This window comes from Symphalangus syndactylus, chromosome 14 (genome assembly GCF_028878055.3).
Source record: "Symphalangus syndactylus isolate Jambi chromosome 14, NHGRI_mSymSyn1-v2.1_pri, whole genome shotgun sequence".
NCBI classification, from domain to species: Eukaryota; Metazoa; Chordata; class Mammalia; order Primates; family Hylobatidae; genus Symphalangus; species Symphalangus syndactylus.
In genome coordinates this window covers 115,037,232-115,049,988 of record NC_072436.2, presented here as the reverse complement: position 1 = coordinate 115,049,988, position 12,757 = coordinate 115,037,232, and the positions used below count along the sequence as shown (strand labels likewise).

The window sequence follows — 12,757 nt, the reverse complement described above, 5'->3', positions numbered from 1 at the left end:
TATTTGCTGAATAAAAGAATGAAATGGTAGGAGTCAAGACTGGATCCCAGGCCCGACCAACCCCCGCATGGCAGAACCACACCTTTAGTCTCCACCCTATCAGAAGCAAAACTATGAGGCCTCTTAAATTCTGGTAGCCCAGTGAACATAACCCAAAAACTGTCACAAGAGCCAGCCCTCCACCCTGCTATGTGTGCTGTTCCCTCTGCCTAGAACAGTGCTATCTTCCATCTCCTATTCACCCTCAGGTGTCAGTGCTGATGTCACAGCCCCCGGGGACTTCCAATACCCTTCAAAACAGGCTCAGTCCCTGTCTGGTGCCCCAGTCAATGCACAGCATGTCCCCTCCAAGGTCACACCTGACTGCAGTTACCTGTCAGTATCCATCACCACCCATGAGGGCAGAGATGGGGCCTGTCACGTCCCCACTGGATCACCAGGGCCTACACCACAGCATAACAAATATTTTCTAAATTAGTGAATAATCCTGAACAGTGTGACCTAAGCCGTATTTTTGAAGGAGTCTTTCATCATTTTTTTTGGAGTCTTGCATCTTTAAAAGATGATCGTTTTAAAGGAACTTTGTCGTAAATATCTAGGTGACACGTATCTTAAAGAAAACTCTAGACAAAGAGGATAAATAAATGTACTTAAGAGTTGTGCTGTCCAATACCGTAGCAACTAACTACATGTGGCTATCTTCATTTACTTAAATCAAGTAACATTTAAAATTTAGTTCCTAAGTCACACTAATCACAATTCAAGTACTCAACAGCCACACGTGGCTCGTGGTTCCAGTACTATGTCATACAGATACAGCATAGAGCCACCCTCCCAATAAGGACCACTGGACAGCACTGGCTTGGAGGGCATCCCGAGAACACAGGCATCCCAAAACAAGGAAACATCTCAATTCACCCTCTTCCTCCTGGGAAAGAATCCGTTCTCCCCTCAAGTTTCAGTGACTGAGAAAGCCATCAGTGAAAGCAAAACACTTCATTCTCTCGCCATCATTCAGATGATTCCCTCAGAGACTTTTCAACAGAAGTTCAACTATGGGCAGGTGTGCTCTTCAAACAAAAACCGATTCCCACAGTAGCAGAGGAACAACCACAATGACACAGAAAACCTATCAATATGTTATGTCTTTTTGTTATTTTCAATAAAGGTGACGTATTGAATATGTAAATCAGATTTAAGTAAAGATATCCACAAATTAGGGGAAAAATTCTTTGTCCACCACAGGGTAACTTTTACTTATAAAAAAAAAAAATTATCACACCAAATCTAGGAGAACAGAAAAACAGTAACCTCCATTAAAAGAATTTCCTATTATAGAATCTGCAAGAGGAGAAAAGTCTCACAGTACAGCACAGACCTGCGTCTGTTCCTTTCAAGATCTGTGTAGCTGAGCCCGAGAGGAAATTGAGTTTCACTGGTATTCCTTTCAAGCAACCTGACTAAACTGGACAGTGATCCCAAGGCCATTTTCTTCCCAACTGTGTTTTCAATAAAATACTATGTTTATAATTTCTCTGCATTCACTTTTCCCTTTTCTCTAAGTCCTAATCTAAATCAAGCCCTTGTTCTGAAGCAATAACTAGAAACACAGTTCCATTTAATTAAGAGTTCAATTTTCCAATAAAGAACAGTTGAACTGCAAACACAGACAGAGTAAAATGAGTCAAACGATTACCCATTTTGTAAGATTCTCGAATCTTAGCTCTTAGTTCATTTTCTTACAAACTGGTTCCCAAACTAAACTAGAGCTGGTACTGGAAGCCAAACAGGCAGGGGCAGAAGCTTCCCATGTACTCAGTGAGAAGCCTCCTGATTCTGGGTCAGGCTACATCATCACAGTCCTCACTGGCCCAAGAGGTAGGTGACGGCTAATATTTTTCCATACAATTAAACAATAATAACAGCTGCCTCAACCTGCTATATGCCAGGCACCCTAGTAGCCCAATGTACCAAGCTAATCAAAGTAAGCAGAAGTAGAGCCAGGCACAGTGGCTCCATCTCACACCTGTAATCCCAGCTACTCAGGAGGCCGAGGCAGGAGGATTGCTGAAGGATGGGAGTTCAAGACCCCACTGGAAAGAAGAAAAGTAAAGTAAAGAAGGGGAGGGGAAGGGGAAGGAAGGAAAAGAAAGAAAGGAAGGAAGGAAGGAAGGAAGGAAGGAAGGAAGGAAGGAAGGAAGGGAGGGAGGGAGAAAGAAAGAAAGAAAGGAAAGAAAGAGAAAGAAAGGAAGAAAAGAAAGAAAGAAAAGGAAGAAAGAAAAAGAAAGAAGGAAAAAAGAAAGAAGAGAGAAGAGAAAGAAAAGAAACAAATGGAATATTGCAAGGTAAAAAGCCCCTTTTAGAGATCTCTCTCTCTCTCTCTCTCTCTGTGTCTCTCTCTCTCTCTCACACACACACACCCCCACCCTGCAAAACTCAAATGTGATCTCACCAGCCCAAATCACAGGGCTGATGAGCTGGAAGCTGGGACTCAGAGTCTACTCTGAGCAGGAGCCAGGGCTCCCTCCTCAGCACCACACTGACCCCCTCCCCATACAAAAAGCTGACATTTCCTTCAACTGTGACTCACGGTTGGAAGGTTCTACTTTTCATCAGGTGACAAATACTCAAAATATTTTAATCCAAAGCAATTGGGTCAATCTCGTAGAGTCCATAATTGTCTAAGCAAACCCTAATTACCTGATAAATTTCTATAGCTCCTGAATGTCCTCATTCAGTTTGTAATCAAATACCCAAATCTCCTTATTTAAGTGCTGTACAGGCCTTCTCTATATGTTATCATAGAGAACAGTGACTTATTTTTCTATTTCACTGGTTGTTTTAACCATAAAGTGAAAACATGTTTAGGTGGTGCAGTTTTAATAAGAAAAATCCAAACTAGGGGGAGGAGAAGCAGCTTCTGAATTACAAAAAGATTTGCTTTACAACAGAATTGTACAACTCCACTACACAAATAGTTTTCTCTCCTTATCACAGATTATACAAATTCAAAAGGCTGAATTAGGTGCAACTAGAAAATATACCTACTGTATACAGTACAGTATAGGCATATTAGAAAGGCAAATTAAGACATTTTCAAACAATAGCAGACAGTACACCTAGAAATGGGAAAGTAAAGTCAGATTTAATCATGCAGAATTATTTTCCCCATTAGATTTTACTATTCTTAGCGATGGTTCAACTAAACAGTCTTTTGATTAATGGAAACGAAACACGAGGGAAAATGTCACACGGGATAATATCCAAATCTTTCTTACGGGTAAGTTTTAAAAGGAATTCAACTTTTAGAGACAGAGCTCAAAAATAGCCTTGCTTCCTAAATTTAGAACCAGAAAACACCCTAAAGGCAGTATTTTAAATACAGCCACAATCACTGCCTATATTGTCTAGGAACTTAATAAAAAACTTTAAAAAGAGAGGGGCCACTTTTGTTTACTTCCGTGCCTTTCACACAGCCTTCCCCAATTTGATTTGTGTGCCCTTGCTCAAATCTCTTCAAGTCACAGCTCAAATGGCAAAGACCTGACCACTCCAGGATGCCCCGGGGACTCCGCTCGTGGCCTACTGTAGCACCCCTGTCAGCAGAGCACAGCCCCAGGGAAAGGAGAACAGGCAAAAGCCCCCACAGGCACTGTTCCCAAGGCTTACATTTCTGCATCAAAGACTCATGCAATAGGAGAATTTTCTTGAAAGCAAAGTTTGAGCCTGACTGAGAAGAGTAGCATCATTTTCCAGTTAAAGCAAGGAGTGTATCTGGAGGGATGCACTGCAAGGAAAAAACCTGAGAGAGGACTAAAGGGAACGCTGGGCACATGTGCTAAAAAGCAGATGGCATGGCCAGGAGCTTCAGAGCTTAGGAGAGACTGGGGACAACCAGAAGAGGACTCAGATGTGAGCAAGCCATGGGCCTACAACGATACCCCAGGAAACAAACTGTCATGGTCAGGGTGCTTTTCCCAACAACCAGGAAAGCATGGAAAACAGGCAGGCTTCCCCAACTCCTGGCTCTGTGCTGGCTCAGCAGAACGGCTGTCACAGGAGCCCAAGGCTCCTCAACCATCCCAGGGCCTGCCTCCCACTGGGGCATGCAGCCCTGGACTTCTGCACACGGGGACACTCAAGAAACAGGGGAGGGAGTAAATGAAGCCTTATGCAGATCACCCTTTCTGGTTCCAGAGTTTTTGCACTTGACTGCTTTTCTGTATTCTTTCCTTAAGTTTTGCCTCGAGGTTTCATCTTGTCAAGATGGTTCTAAGTTACTCACAGGCATCTGTCAGAATCCTGTGTACACTGCTACTGCTTAACAGGTACCTCAAGATAAATTATACACAGTAAAAAAACAGAACCACATACTTGTCTGCTGCTTAAACAGTCCATGAAATATGCTTCAAAATTATCAGTAATTTTCAGTGTACATCCTGATTTGATTTAAAAGGAAAAAAATTTCAGAACACACGACACCATTTAAGTTTTCGTAATTTTAAAATTTCATGGCCATCACGTTCCTTTTTTTAAAAATACAATAAAAAATGGAGACAGAATCAATGGTATAGATGACAGAATTCCCGGCTATGTATCTGCTGAGGTGCTACACCATCACACGCATGCCTGCACACTGGTTTCTGTGGATACGAGCACATGGCTTCTGTCCTTTCCAGAACTGCTGAGAAACAGGTCTTGGTCCAATCAGACTAGCACTCCCAGTAAGTCCTAGGACTACAAGGTACAACAACGTCCCTGGTTAACGCTAGTGTCAGTTCCCATTGAGCGTATATGCCAGACACACATCATCTCAGGCTACCCTCATAACCACCCTCAGATGGGAATTGTTATTATCTCCATGTTACAGATGAGGAAACTCTGAGCTCAGAGAGCTGATGTAACTTGCCCCAAACATGCTGTGGCCTTAGCACTCCTAAGGCCAGCTGGTTTGGTGGCCGGGTGGGAGCCCATGGGTATGGAACTCGGAAGCAAATAACAGACCCAATTTGAAGATAGGTAGCAATTTGCTTAAAAGTAAAATCTTAACAAGAAAATGGTAAGGACTTTAAGGGACAAATACTATATAATTCTTTCACTAATTCCCTCAAATATTTCCTGAGGGCCTACTATGTGCCAGGCGCTGCCCCTGGGGAGGGAAGTGCTGGGAAGAGGGCTGTGGAAAGGCTCTAGAGTTCTTACTTATGCTTACCTTGTGGTGTCACAGGAAGGGGAGGAAGCCTAGAGCATAAGATGACAAAGAGCGATGAGAAATGCCATGTGGGCCACTGGGGTCAACAAAAAGCAAAAGAAGAAAGAAAAATGCAATGGGTCACCAGGCTTTCTGATAAACTCGTGTGATTTTAAATCAAGTCGTCCACATAACTGTTACAGAGGAACAAAAAAGACAGAGGGAGAGGGCCCTGCTAAGCTCTGAAGTGCTCCACGACAGGAGACCCATGCTAGCCTGCTGCTCATCTGGGCTCTCCTGGGCTCCACTTCATGCAGCTCAGGAAACTTGCCCTGCTGCTGTTTTCCTTAAAACTGTCTGCGCAGCTGTGGTAGGCTAGTGCTCCCCAACGGGTGCTCAGAGAATGAAGTCCCACATTATATCAGAGTTACCAAATTGCAGCCCATGGGCCAAGTCCTCAGATGCCAGTCTTTACAACTAGAGTTTTACTGGAACACAGCCATGCCCACTTCCCTATGGCTACTTTCTTGCTGAAATGGCAGCCTTGAGTAGTTGCAATAAGAGACCATATGGCTCACAAAGCCATATGCGTGCTCTCTGGCCCTTTGCAGAGGAAGTCTGCGGACCCACAATAGGCTAAAAAGAGTTCTAGGGTCAAACAGGATTGAGAGTGGTCCAACAGCAGCCCCTCTCTCACAGTGCCCCCTCGGCACACCAAGGCTCTGGGAAAGTCTGCAGTCAAACTCCTCAGCTACAACCAACAGCATCTGAGCACAAACCCTTTGTTGAGAAACACCTCTTAGCATGCCCTCTAGTTTCCTGGAATACATGTGAAGAGCTGGTTTGAGTAAGGTAAAGAGGGGTGCCCTCACTAATGGGACCCCAAAAACTAAACGGACAAGCTTTCGCAATCTTCAGAAACTCACAATAAGGTACATTTCATCTTAACTAAGACACACTTTGGCAAAATCATTTTCCGGTTTTCAAATACATCAAGTCAAAACACAAGTCAGCAATTATGGACCCCCCAAGTAATCACATACTTTGTCACACAATTACAACGCACTATTTAGAAGCTGTGAAAACACAGGCTACTAATCTAAGCATCAACTTCCAACTGCAGGACTCAGTCACTTTGTAAGTTATGTTCAATTCTGTTTACAGAATCAAATCTGAATGTTCAGCCAGGAGCGACTTTCCATCTTCTGAAGGCCCTCTAAGGTGCCCTGCACATGACTTGTCCTTGCCTACCTTCATCCCTGAGGACCTTTGAATGGGGCCACCCATCTCACCCCTCTCAGTTATTCAAAAGTGAAGCACGGTCATGAAATGTCTCTATGACAACTTTTATTCCTATTTAGCCAGAACTCACTGATGGGGTAACATAACCGTTTCTCATTCTCCTTGAGGTAAACAGGAACACGAGCCCACACACTTGACGCTGAGGATAACACCAGAACCAGAGGGAAAAGGGAGAGCCCCTAACCCAGGAGGAAGAATACACTCCTGGCTGCCCCCACCAGAGGTGGCTACAAACCTCCCCGCTAGTGATCTCATTCAAGTGCGGGACGGCTGCTACTTAAACTCACCAAGCTTGGCAGGTTCCTGGGTCGATTCAAGTAAATGCACTGTTTACAGATAGAGACTTAGAAAATAAATATGTAAAACTACTGACTTTAACAATCTAGGCTGGATCTGGTTTTGACCCTGTATCACCTCTCAAGTCCAGTTCCTCACCTAGAAAATAGCAGTAACAGCGTCTTCCCTTCCTCACAGGACGCTGTAAGGATCAAACTGAGGTGACGTGGAGAAAAGCACTCTGATACATAAAGTACCAGACATACACAACAGATCACTTAGTTGACAACCGTATTCGCCACCAGCTTTCTTTAAATAAGCTTCCCTATTGCATTTAAAAGGATTCATGTCATAAAATGTAATCACAACTGCTTGGAGCCACTTATACAGCACAGGGTGAAATATAGCTATGTTCAATCTTCAGAATGTAGTTTTTCTTTTCTTTTTTCCCCCAGAGACAGGGTCTCACTCTGTCACCCAGGCCAGAGTGCAGTGGCATGATCACAGCTCACTGCAGCCTCGACCTCCTGGGCTCAAGCGATCCTCCTGCCACAGCCTCCTGAATAGCTGGGATTACAGTATTATACTATTACACCCAACTAATTTAAAAAATTTTTTGTAGAGATGGGGTCTCACTATGTTGCCCAGGCTGGTCTCCAACTCCTGGCCTCAAGCAATCCTCCTGTCTCAGTCTCCCTAAGCACTGGGATTATAGGCATGAGCCACCACCCTGGCTTGCAATTTCAAAAAACTTTTATAAACAGTCTGTTGTGTGCAAATTTTGCAATAAAGCTGACCAAAAAAAAAAAAAAAAAAACCCAGAAAACAAAAAACAAAAGTCTACTGCTTGCCTGGATATTTGTGTTATACTGTTAAATCATGAATCTCTGCTGTTGAAAGACATAATATGCTATTTTAACTTGGACATATTAAATAAAGAAGTTTCCAAAACACCCAACTAACTATATACTGGTAATATAAAGTCCCCACTTATTGTAAGAGTGCCAAGTAAAGGAAGACCTCATGTATGAGAAAGTGTAAAGGCTTCAACATAATACAAGAAAATGCTACTTTAACATCTGAGGCCATCAAATTCTGTGCCTCTCTGGGGCTGCTGCTTCAGTGGGGTGAAAGGTACTGTTTCTCCTTCTTCCTCTTGCTACCCTCCTTCGCAGCACATTCCCTATTTCTGCATCATCTCTGCATACGCTTCCCAGCCTTTGGCAACTTGTTTGTCATCAGTGGCAGTGACATTCATCACTCCGAGGTGCTGCCTGATCTTAGGGAGTGCTGTTTGCAACATCCATGCCCCCAGATGAGCAGCACCCTGGCTGAGCAGCTCCCCAATGTTGGGGGCATTCTTCTCTCAGCTCACTGCCACCCTCCACAGACACATCTAAGTGACACTGGTGACCCCACAGGCCAGTCTCTACAGACATGCACTGCAGTCCAAGTAGCTCCTGTTTCTCAGGCTGCCAAAGGCTCCTCCTCCTTTCAACTCCTCAGCTCCTAGACAGAGGCCCCTCCCTCAAATCTGATCCAATGCACCGGGCACACGCCCTGCTCCACTAGGCCCAGTTTCCCCCTGGGAGACTCAGAGACACATCCCCTCACTAAAATAAGATTGAGTTCCTCAAGAATGTTATTCTCAGGTCTGTCCCACCTAACCAAATGCCTTCAGTCCTTTGGATGTATTTAACGTAAAAACTCAAGCCATTTATTTGTTTAATATACGTCCCTAAGATCTCTGTCCATCTCATTACTCAATTTCTTAGTTGAGTAGTTACACCAGACAAGGTGTCCCTTGTTTTTTTGGAGACAGTGTCTCACTCCGTTACCCAGGCTGGAGTGCAGTGGCGCGATCTCAGCTCACTGCAACCTCTGCCTCCCGAGTTCAAGCAATTCTCATGCCCCAGCCTCTCAAGTAGCTGGAATTACAGGTGCATGTCACCATGCCTGGCTATTTTTTTGTATTTTTAGTACAGATGGGGTTTCACCACGTTGGCCAGGCTGGTCTCGAACTCCTGACCTGAAGTTGATCCACCAGCCTCTGCCTCCCAAAGTGCTGGGATTACAGGCATGAGCCATGGCGCCCGGCCCCTTGTTTAATGTGCTTGATAATGAGCCCTTCCTTGGTCCCCCATACTAACAGACCCTTTCACAATAGTGTGATGGTGATGAATGTGCAACGCATGACCCAACTTAAGTATGATGTTGACTTTGTACTTTGGATTAAATCGGAGCCATTTAAAGCTGACTTTTGGTCCCACGAAACAGCCCCTGTGCCTTACAAGGATCAAAATTGTAAAGGAAGGGGGAAAAGGTGGTTAAGTGTGGAAAATCCTTTCTGATCAACTTATTAAGCATCTGATCATCCAATAATGGAAACTACTATGGAAAAAGCTATCCTTTGGGCTCCATCTTGGAAACAGCTGGATGTACATATTAGGACAACTCTTTTGTTAAGTCTTGTGTTACTAATTGTCCCCCTTTTTAAGACAAAATCTACAACAAATTCATGCAACAATAGCAAAGCTACAAAGCCATCCAGGTTACCAGTTTCAGAAGACAAGCTTCAAAGCTGAACTCGCCTCGTATGACCGACGTCTCACAGAACTGAAGACTACTCAAACACAGCAAGATTAATGAAGCAACGGAGATCTGTTTTGCAGTACAACGGCATTTAAACTATTGTTTCCAAATTTCTCACTTCAATAAGTTCATTTTATAAGATTAATGTCAAACTCAACTTTTATCAGCTAAAAAGAAAAGCATTATTAGTGATTTTTATAGACCATGAGCATCATTTACTCCTCCCCACTGTTTAAGAAATTTTAACTAGATAAGAATCTCCTTATGATTGACTTTTTTAAAATCGCTTTTCACTTCTATATTAATATTAAATGTCGCTTATCATAACTTGATTCCAGGAACTGCATTCAAACTTAAGCCACAAAATTCCAGTTTTGTTTAAAAAGCAATAGCAACTTTTTTAATATGCTAGTGGTCGGTCACAGAACTATTTCCACAAGTTGAACAGCTGTGTCTAATGCAAATCTGAAGGCAGCAATGTAATTCAATTTGGACTCATTCATTAGTAACTGATTTTCAGATGCTACCACCGCAAGACTACTGGAGAAATGCAAGCTGCGCTGGAGATGGAATTGTTCTCAGCAGCACACAAGTTTTTGCTGCAAAGGAGAGAGCTCTAAAAGAGGAAATATAACTAGTTCATGTTACCATGAACCAGCGCAGTAGGACCCAGAATTACTGAATGAATAGAAAACTAAATACTTCTCTTAAGCAACTATGATTACTTAAGAAAGTTTCCAGGGAAGCTGTTTAATGAGAGGAAACAAACAAAAGATGATTTATTCAGTATCCTGCTATTTTTTTTGAAAAATTGGAATTCCTGCATTCCTTAACATAATTTTTTGTACACCTACACTGTGAAAGCAACACAAACTCAAATGGAGATTACAGCCCAAATGAACTTAAATCTGCTGTTTAACTTTCTTTTGAAGTTATACATGGAAATGAAACACACCACAGCAACTTTGATGACATCTTGCTAACGAAATTTGGGTTTTGAAAAATGGAGTGACTAGTTGACTAAAAAGAAAAACACACACACACAAACAAAAAACAAAAAAACAAGGAGTTTTAAAAATAAGCACTAAGCATCTTTCCAAAGAACTCACTCATTCCAAGAAACTTCGGTTCTAACTCGCAAGCTGTCCTCTGACTGCAGCCTGGTCAATGTGTCGCCAATCCAGAAAACACATTGCGCTACTTTTGGCCGCGATCTTGCTTTCTCTAAGTATCAAAGGTACCCTCCGCTGTCATCCTCTGGACGGCCACGCGTGTGGACACGGCCGCGGATGGATGCGTAGGGCATTACCAAACAAACCCACACGCTGCACTTTACTTCTTCCCTCCTGGAGTGCCACTCGGGTCCCCGTGAGGAGGGCTGATCGGGTGCGGGGAGGCCGAGTGCACCGGGCGTGTGCTGCCCAACTCGGGCCCAGTGACAGTCCTGCGACGAACTTCCACCCTCCGGCGCGGGGCGAGGAGAACCGGCTGCGGGGCCTGCTCCGGGCTCCCGGCTCGGTCGGTATCCGCGACCACGACCCCCGGACGCTCTCTTTCAGGGAGCGGTGACAGCGCGCCCCGGGCCCCCGCCGCCCCGGACCCCCTCCTCACCTGTGCTGTCATTCGCCGAGAAACCGGGAGAGCTGAGTTTGGCTCTTTTGGGGTTGGGCGGTCCGTCCAGCAAGTTCTCGGCCATTTTCACCTGCTCGCGAAAACAGCCCCGGGCGCGGGCGGCCGGGCCGGCGAGGGCCCGAACGGGGTTCGGGGGCCCTGCCGGCTGCGAGGGAGAGGAGCGAGCGCGGGCCGCGAGCGGGCGGGCGGGCGCGGAGAGAGAGGGAGGGCGCAGGCCGGGTGGGGGAGGCGGCGGCCAAATCTCAGCCACAGCAACAGCGCCCCGCAGCGCTCACCGCCCGCCCCCGGCCGCCGCCGCCGCCGCTGGCCGCGGCCCCCTCATCCCCTGCCCGCCTCCCGAGCGCGACACTCCGCGGTGGGGGCGCCCTGGCGGCCCGGCCGCCCCCCCGGGCCCGGCTGGCAGCGACGGCGCCCGGCCGGGCGGCTCAGGCAGTCCCCAGGAACATGGTGCCGCCACCGCCGCCGCCTCGCTCCCCCCCCCGCGCCCCACTTAATGAATTCGCTCGCGGCCCGACGACGAGGGGGCTCCGGGCTCCGCTCCCCGCCCGCGGCCCGCCGCCGCCGCCGTGAGGAAAAACAATGCGCCGAGCGGGGTCGCCGCCGCCGCCGCGGCCCCCCCACCCCCCGTTCCGCCGCCGCCGCCGCTGCCGCCGCCGCCGCCGCCGGGCTCCGGGAGGCCGAGCCGAGAGGCGAGCGGGGCCGCCGGGGCGGGCGCCGAGGGCCGGGCGCAGCGGGCCGGCCGGGCGGAGCGGGGTGCGCGGGCGGTTGTGGGGCCCGGGACCGGCGGGGCCGAGTAGATCGCGCTCGAAGCCCCGGTCGGGTCCGCGACAAGATGGCGGCTGTTGATTCCTCAATTAAAAAAAAAAGAAAGTTTTTTTTCTTCTCTTTCCAGAGCCTGAACGGGGAGGGGGTGGGGGCGGGGCACGCCGGTGCGTCACCCCCCCCGCGGCGTCACCACGCACGGCCCCCGCCCCGCCCCCTCCACCTGCGCCGGCCGTGACGGAAAAAGCCGAGCGTGCTCGGGCCGAAGGGCTGAAGGCGCGGCCGCCAAGCGTAGGGCAGCGGGTGGCCGGGCGCGGGCCAGGCCTGCCGGGCGCCAGAGCTCCGGGCTGAGCCACAGCTTTTGTTCTGATGGCGACCAGGCGTAAAGGGCCGGGGCTCCGGGCCCAAGCGGGCTCCGGGAGCGGCGGCCTGGCCGCGGGCTGGGCTCTCGGCGCGGATTCGACGCCAGCCCGGGCCCGCCTGTCCCGCTGGGGCGGCGCTGCGTGTCCCCAGCTCCTCGCGTCCCTGCCCGAGACCCTCCTCGGTGGCGTCGGGCGGGAACGGTCGGGGAGACCCCAGCCCAGGGCGCGCCACTAGCCTTCGCCGCCGGCCAAGGAAGTGGAATGGCCTCTGCAGGTTACAGACCGCCCTCGTGTCTGCCGACGAGGTGGGCGGATGGGGAAACTGAGGCGGGGGGAGAGCAACTGCTCCAAAGTCGTCGAGGCAGGAAGTGGCAGGTCCGGGATTCGGGTCCCGCCCTACCTCGTGACACTAGGGAGTGAGGGGGCCTCACGCCTGTTCCCCGCCCAAGGCGGCGGGGCAGACACCCTCACCTGTGAGAGCCGGGTGGCGAGCGCCGCCTGGGCGGAGAAGGGCCCGCGCATCGGGGCTTAAGCCTGGACGCCCAGGCCGCACTCCCCGCCCCAGGCAACTCGCCTGGCGCCTCGCGGGTGCCCCAGACCGGGGTGCGGGCCTGGGGAGTCCCCCACGCGAGACCACAGC

General features: G+C 48.4%; 1 protein-coding gene across 10 annotated transcripts in view; it reads right to left on the bottom strand.

Annotated features, from left to right (window-relative positions):
* CREBBP (CREB binding protein) overlaps window positions 1–11,289 on the bottom strand; it is a 156,472-nt gene extending 145,183 nt beyond the window's left edge. For 7 of the 10 annotated variants that reach the window (XM_055242836.2, XM_055242830.2, XM_063618264.1 and 4 more), the window contains exon 1: window positions 10,973–11,267. In XM_055242836.2, the coding sequence (XP_055098811.1) occupies window positions 10,973–11,057 (85 nt within the window). In that variant the 5' untranslated portion in view covers window positions 11,058–11,267. Of the gene's footprint in view, window positions 1–5,212; window positions 7,563–10,470; window positions 10,739–10,972 lie in introns of those variants that run through there. The other 3 variants (XM_055242835.2, XM_055242833.2, XM_063618267.1) reach the window with 3 other exon arrangements.
* Window positions 11,290–12,757: the final 1,468 nt, after the last annotated feature.